Source organism: Ranitomeya variabilis, chromosome 8 (assembly GCF_051348905.1).
Source record: "Ranitomeya variabilis isolate aRanVar5 chromosome 8, aRanVar5.hap1, whole genome shotgun sequence".
In the NCBI taxonomy this organism is placed as follows: Eukaryota; Metazoa; Chordata; class Amphibia; order Anura; family Dendrobatidae; genus Ranitomeya; species Ranitomeya variabilis.
Window position 1 is genome coordinate 205,182,152 of NC_135239.1, and position 7,605 is coordinate 205,189,756.

The window sequence follows — 7,605 nt, forward strand, 5'->3', positions numbered from 1 at the left end:
GGCAATTGTCGATCATGTGAAAGACCCAGTGTAATAAGAACTGTAGTAATGTTGGCAACCAAAAAAAAAAAAAAAAATGGACTGGCGTAGAGGTAAGCGCACAGGCGCCCCAGAAGCTGGAACAATACGAGGTTTCAAATTAAAAAGAATGCTGTAGTTGTATAGAAGCATGCAGCTCCATACTTAGTCACCGATGGGTGGGTAGGCGGGTAACTTCACCCTCCCCCGGACCCTCCTCCTACCGCGCTGTCAGCAGTGTCATGTTGCAGAGTCCTTGAGCCTCAGTCAATGTGAACGCTGCTATCTTAGAGGACTGATCACTCCTTGGACTATACAAGCACCGACCCGGACTTCTAAGTGTCAGCAGGGAAGGCGGCGAGCCTGGAAAAAAATATTAGGGCAACACCGTCACCATTTCACCGGATCATACCCTGCCAACACTGCCATCATGTCATCGGTACAAGTCATCTATCACCAGAAAATCCACAATTACCTCCTGAATTCTGTATTCCCCAAAGATGATCTTCCAGCTGGTGAGTAACATTGTGCTACATTGTATCAGTGGCTTTGGAGATGATATGTTGCTCCTGCAAAACAAGTAAAATGGTGTGTATTATTTTTTGCAATATAATATGGATGTGTAGAACCGGGCGGACGGAGTACATGATCGACTATAAATATTAATGCACGAGTGTGATTCATAACATAAGGGGGGGTAATTGGAGAAAATGGATTATGACAGCTTAATATTCAATATTATAGGGGAATATCATGTGATCCGTCACAGCGGTTGAACATCTATCAGAGGGGGGTGTTAGGTAACCACCGGGGAAGCCTATCTGTGCAAAGGGAACCACGCCATCTGTGCGGTATGTTAGAACGCCGCCGGATTCTAGAATGGCTACAGGGCTAGTCCGAAGCATTGCATGGCAGATATAAACACACCGATGACGGAGGGGGACGCTGGGGGTCCCTGCAACATTAAAGCAGGCAGATAAGATGGATGACGTGTCGTGCTTGCAGCTGGTCCTATCCCAATACTCATCTACTGAACTCAGGAGCTGCAGGATGGGATGGCGGTACTATAGAAAATATCATGACCATATAATCCTATTATTGACCACTGAAGGTCACCGACCTCTAATCTTTTATAACACAAAAGGGTAGAAGGCTATGGAAGTCTATTAATAACACGCTACGTATTAACCCATTATTAGGAATTTGCTATGATCGTTTAGATTTTTTTTCTGCCTACGGCTCTGTGGTCTATTTCCAATAAACATGGCAGATGAGTGAACCTGCACGGTCCCCGCTGGGGTTCGCTATTTACTCTTTGAAGATGCAAGATTACATAAGAGCATTAGGGAGGTGGAATCCCAATGTAAACAACCCCCCCTATCGGGATAGAAAACGTTCCCCTGCCGGGAAGGGGATATTTGGCGATGCAGTTGGCATTTGGTTGTGTTATTGGTCTTATAAAAAAGGACAAAATAAAAAATAAATAAATATGGCTTCTCAAGAGCATTATATTGGCAGGAAATTACAGCTGTGTTTATGGGCAGAGTCCGTTAGGAAGGCGCAAAGGGGAAAATGGGTGAAAAATGTAAGCGGGATTTGAAGTGCGCAGAAGGGTTTGGGCGGCATTACAGGGCAGCGGGGAGGTTAACAGCATTGCACTGACAGATCTGGCAAGGAAAATGTCAACAGTGCGCTCAGTGACGCCCCCTAGTGACTACCCGTAAAATCACACCGGGCTATAATAAGAATGCTTCTAATGTGGCCACATTGCACCCAGGCATGATAATTAGCACATGTACCTTGTAAATTGGTCTCTTCTATACTTGGGTGTTCACCGAAAGAGTTTCGATGATGTCGGAGTGCTGAATTCTTTCTAAAATTAGAGAAGGTAGAGGAAATCCTCCATGTGACCTATATAGGAGGAAACAGATATCACATCAAACATTGGAGATTATGTTATAATCGTTGGAGAACAAAAAAATTACAAAAAAAAAAGACCTTTGATTTATTCGGTAACTTCAGTCCCTCCTTGGAATGATAGTCAGTGACAAATGGAAGAGCAGTAAATCAGTCACTAATAGCCCCCAACCCCCTGGGAAATATCATCCCCCATTCTCAGGGGATAGCTCATCTGCACCCCCCATAGATGTACATCATCCCCCATTCTCAGGGGTAGCTCATCTGCGCCCCCCATAGATGTGCATCATCCCCCATTCTCAGGGGATAGCTCATCTGCGCCCCCCATAGATGTACATCATCCCCCATTCTCAGGGGGTAGCTCATCTGCACCCCCCATAGATGTGCATCATCCCCCATTCTCAGGGAGTAGCTCATCTGCGCCCCCCATAGATGTACATCATCCCCCATTCTCAGGGGGTAGCTCATCTGCGCCCCCCATAGATGTGCATCATCCCCCATTCTCAGGGGATAGCTCATCTGCGCCCCAAATAGATGTGCATCATCCCCCATTCTCAGGGGTAGCTCATCTGCGCCCCCCATAGATGTGCATCATCCCCCATTCTCAGGGGGTAGCTCATCTGCGCCCCCCATAGATGTACATCATCCCCCATTCTCAGGGGGTAGCTCATCTGCGCCCCCCATAGATGTGCATCATCCCCCATTCTCAGGGGATAGCTCATCTGCGCCCCAAATAGATGTGCATCATCCCCCATTCTCAGGGGTAGCTCATCTGCGCCCCCCATAGATGTGCATCATCCCCCATTCTCAGGGGATAGCTCATCTGCGCCCCAAATAGATGTGCATCATCCCCCATTCTCAGGGGTAGCTCATCTGCGCCCCCCATAGATGTGCATCATCCCCCATTCTCAGGGGTAGCTCATCTGCGCCCCCCATAGATGTGCATCATCCCCCATTCTCAGGGGTAGCTCATCTGTGCCCCCCATAGATGTGCATCATCCCCCATTCTCAGGGGCCAGCTCATCTGCACCCCCCATAGATGTACATCATCCCCCATTCTCAGGGGTAGCTCATCTGCACCCCCCATAGATGTGCATCATCCCCCATTCTCAGGGGTAGCTCATCTGCGCCCCCCATAGATGTGCATCATCCCCCATTCTCAGGGGTAGCTCATCTGTGCCCCCCATAGATGTGCATCATCCCCCATTCTCAGGGGCCAGCTCATCTGCACCCCCCATAGATGTACATCATCCCCCATTCTCAGGGGTAGCTCATCTGCACCCCCCATAGATGTGCATCATCCCCCATTCTCAGGGGTAGCTCATCTGCGCCCCCCATAGATGTGCATCATCCCCCATTCTCAGGGGTAGCTCATCTGCGCCCCCCATAGATGTGCATCATCCCCCATTCTCAGGGGTAGCTCATCTGCGCCCCCCATAGATGTGCATCATCCCCCATTCTCAGGGGTAGCTCATCTGCGCCCCCCATAGATGTGCATCATCCCCCATTCTCAGGGGTAGCTCATCTGTGCCCCCCATAGATGTGCATCATCCCCCATTCTCAGGGGTAGCTCATCTGCGCCCCCCATAGATGTGCATCATCCCCCATTCTCAGGGGTAGCTCATCTGTGCCCCCCATAGATGTGCATCATCCCCCATTCTCAGGGACCAGCTCATCTGCACCCCCCATAGATGTACATCATCCCCCATTCTCAGGGGTAGCTCATCTGTGCCCCCCATAGATGTGCATCATCCCCCATTCTCAGGGGTAGCTCATCTGCGCTCCCCATAGATGTGCATCATCCCCCATTCTCAGGGGGTAGCTCATCTGCGCTCCCCATAGATGTGCATCATCCCCCATTCTCAGGGGTAGCTCATCTGCGCCCCCCATAGATGTGCATCATCCCCCATTCTCAGGGGGTAGCTCATCTGCGCTCCCCATAGATGTGCATCATCCCCCATTCTCAGGGGGTAGCTCATCTGCGCCCCCCATAGATGTGGTCGTCCTATGTCATGCAGCAGTGATAACCTACAACTCTCAGCATGGCGGCTGTATATCTAAAGTGCATTCATTTGCAGAGGTCATTTAGCTAATTGTTAATGCTGGGAGTTGTAGTTATACAGCAGAAGGCTGGTAACGCTTGTTTATGGTGCTTGTATTAAACCTGGGAAACCACAACTCCCAGCATTTGACGAGCAGGATATTCTGCATATATGAAAAAACCTACAGTAAATAACATTGTTTTATCAGGGATGCTGAGAGCTGTAGTACTCCACAATTCAGAGACATTGTGCATGCAAGAGACCTTGGAAACTACAACTCCCAGCAGATTATCAGTATAGTCTGCAAATATATAGTATATATTAATAGCTATCGGTGATGCTGGTAGTTGTAGTACTCCAAGGAGATGACAATCTGCACGTGTTGCCCATGGTGCATGTTAGGACCACCCAGCCTTGCACTCTGCAGACCACCTCATGGAACAGATAAACCTGCAGATAGACAATTACCACTCTCACTGTTTAGCTTTCTGGAAGTTGTACAGGTTTTTTTGTTACTTGAGAGCAGTAATCCAGCTGCTGGGAGTTGTAGTTCCAGCATACAAGGTTTGCACCTCTGCAGGTCTTGTGCTTTGTGCATGCTGGAGACCACCCAGCCCTGCACCCCCTCTGAGGGTAATGGTGGGGGGAGAGGAGGAGGAGGTGGTCGACCTCATATGCTCTCAGATTTGGCGCCATAACCGAGCACCCTCTCATCCTATAGGAATGCGGGGAGGGAGAGACAAAGCCGCCCCGCCGCGCTCTCATTCAGCCATTGTTTAGTAAAGTAAGATACACTCCCCTTGCATAATATTAGTCGATCATTGTTCCTCAATCACCGCGCTGGAAAATTCCGCCTTTTCCCCCATGTGGCTGCATTCATTGTTTGAGACGAACCAGGCGGCTCCGGATTAGCAGGAGTGGGCGGGGTCTACTATAGTCATATCAAAAGCCACGCCCCTTCTTTCGGTTGTATTCAAAAGACTTTGTTCTTTCTGCATTCTGATTGGCTCGCCCTGCCTTCTCAAACGCGGGAATAAGACTCCCGGGATGCGCCCTTATTGGTCAGTGCCTCGCCTTCCTAGGACTAATGCTACACGCTGATTGGTCAGCGCCGTTACCCTCCCTGGAGCGGTGATTGGCCAGTTCTTACACCCTGGGAATAATATACAATATTGTAAGCGCACAGGCCACACGTGGAGCTCGTTGTTCTACCGGCCGGCGGCAGCGTGGAGCGTGCGGGCACAAATCCTCCTCCTCATTATCCTCACCATGCTGGTGGCTGCACAGGGACCCTTCATGGAGCATCGCCACATGGCTCCCCTGAAGCGCTATTACCGGAAGCCCAGCACTGCCGGCAATGTCAGCAATGCTGCGACCCCTGATGACCAGGGCAGCCTGGCACAAGGTGAGGGGATTGGGAGGTCTTGGTGGGGTCTTTCCTGTACAGTGAATCACGTGCAGTCCTATGTAATAATAGTGGTAGGCTTAAGTAACAAAAAAATCTGAGCTATTTATTTGCCTCCTTTTGCATTTTATTTTATTTGCCTCCCATAAGAATAGATGTACAGGATGTATCTAATGTTTAGGCTGTTGTGTATCATTCGAGAGTTCAGCATCTTGTTACATTGTATAGAATATGTATCATTAGATCTTGCTGCATTGCCCCCAGATGGGTTATTATTAGGGCCCCTCTCCCTCTGCGGGGTGACCACTGGTCTGGGACTAGATTGGGCTGCGATCATTGATCTGGGGGGTGCCGGCCATCTTCTGCCTCCATTAGATGTGGTACCTGCAGCAGAGGCTGCAGCTATCGATCTGCCCAGGGGTGGGGGCGCTCTGCAGAGGAGCTGGTGCTGCATGGAGCAGAGGGAACGTGTGGGTGTGGGGTGGTCTCCTCCTGAGGGAGGGGTTTCCCCGGGATGCCCGCAGAGCTGTGCTCCTGGAGGGGGGAGGTGGGCTGCCTTATCTGCAGGGAGTCTCCCAGATCCTGCTGCTGCTGGGATGAGGTGGACACACAGGACACTTCTCCTCCGTCCCACCTGCTGTGCACTTTTACATCTCTGTGATAGATCCTAGCAGATAAGAGATGATGGGGTCTGTGCTATAAAGAATCAACTAATGTATTTTCTACTTCTCTCCACAGTAAAAGAACCATTTGAGAACTGCTACCAGGTGGGCCCAGTGATCGGCACCGGCGGCTTTGGCACAGTCTATTCTGGAGTCAGATTGGAGGATAAGCTACCTGTAAGTTTTATTCTTGCAGATGTTGTTGTTCTTTAATTTGTGTAAATTTAAGTTATAAAACATCATAAATGTCCATGTCCTAGAATGTCCCCGTGACTGAGCTGGTAGTAACGGCCATACAGATAATCTAGTGACTGTAGGGTTAAGGAGTTTTCTGGGCATAATTGGGCTGATAACAGAGAACAACTCATGGAATTTAGATGTATTGGCCTTCTTAGGAATAGCTCGGATACATAGTTAATGGCTGCGTTTTTTGCTTCACAGGTTGCAATCAAACATGTGTCAAGGGACAGGATTGGAGAAATGAAGCACATGGTAAGTTCAGCGTGTGATACCCGGCTACATCATGGATTGGTTGTAGTGTATCACGCAGACTTGTGTATTCACGGTCACCTTCATGTTTCAGAATGGGACCCTGGTGCCTTTGGAGATCTACCTTCTGAAGAAAGTATCCACCGGCTGCCGGGGAGTCATCCGTCTCCTGGACTGGTACGAGAGGCCGGATGGCTTTATAATAATCATGGAGAGGCCGGAGCCCGTGCAGGACCTGTTTGACTTCATCACAGAGCGAGGGGCCCTCGGAGAAGACCTCGGCGCCAACTTCTTCCGTCAGGTGGTGGAAGCCGTGCGGCACTGCCATGCCTGCGACGTGGTGCACCGAGATATCAAAGACGAGAACATACTTGTAGATCTCAGGACTGCCGAACTGAAGCTGATCGATTTCGGCTCCGGAGCCCTACTGCGGGACAATGTTTACACTGACTTTGACGGTAAGTTTCACTTAGGATTGTATATCTATCTCTATATATCTATCTCTCTATATGTCTATCTATTTATATCTCTATCTATCTCTATATATCTATATATCTATCTCTCTCTATATCTTTCTCTAATATAATATATATTTCTCTATCCGAAGCTCCTGTAAATATTTAGGGGTTTGCATTTTAAGTAATTTTGTTCCCCTTTGTGTCTCCTATAGGTACACGCGTCTATAGTCCACCAGAATGGATCCGGTTCCACAGGTACCACGGACGATCTGCCACCGTCTGGTCTCTTGGCATCTTGCTGTACGATATGGTCTGTGGTGACATCCCCTTTGAACACGATGATGAAATTCTCAAAGGAAAGATCCAGTATAGATGCAGAGTGTCTAGAGGTGAGACGAGAATCATTACTAGTATATTAGTATTATAATATAAAAAATATAGATATAAAGTACAGGGTGGGCCATTAATAAAGTTGGATCCAAAATGGCCGACTTCCATCCATCTTGAAAAGTTTTCCCCCTCCCATATACTAATGTGCCACAAACAGGAAGTTGATCTCGCCAACTATTCCCATTTTATGTAGGTGTATCCATATAGATGGCCCACCCTGTGTG

The 7,605-nt window shown here is 48.8% G+C and overlaps 1 protein-coding gene across 2 annotated transcripts in view; it reads left to right on the forward strand.

Annotated features, from left to right (window-relative positions):
• Nucleotides 1-289: 289 nt before the first annotated feature.
• LOC143787610 (serine/threonine-protein kinase pim-1-like) overlaps nt 290-7,605 on the forward strand; it is an 8,653-nt gene continuing 1,337 nt past the window's right edge. Inside the window, exons 1-5 of one of the 2 annotated variants that reach the window (XM_077276506.1) lie at nt 290-533; nt 6,121-6,221; nt 6,486-6,536; nt 6,628-6,991; nt 7,204-7,380. In XM_077276506.1, coding sequence (XP_077132621.1) covers nt 449-533; nt 6,121-6,221; nt 6,486-6,536; nt 6,628-6,991; nt 7,204-7,380 — 778 coding nt within the window. In that variant the 5' untranslated portion in view covers nt 290-448. Of the gene's footprint in view, nt 534-5,023; nt 5,383-6,120; nt 6,222-6,485; nt 6,537-6,627; nt 6,992-7,203; nt 7,381-7,605 lie in introns of those variants that run through there. The other variant, XM_077276505.1, reaches the window with a different exon arrangement.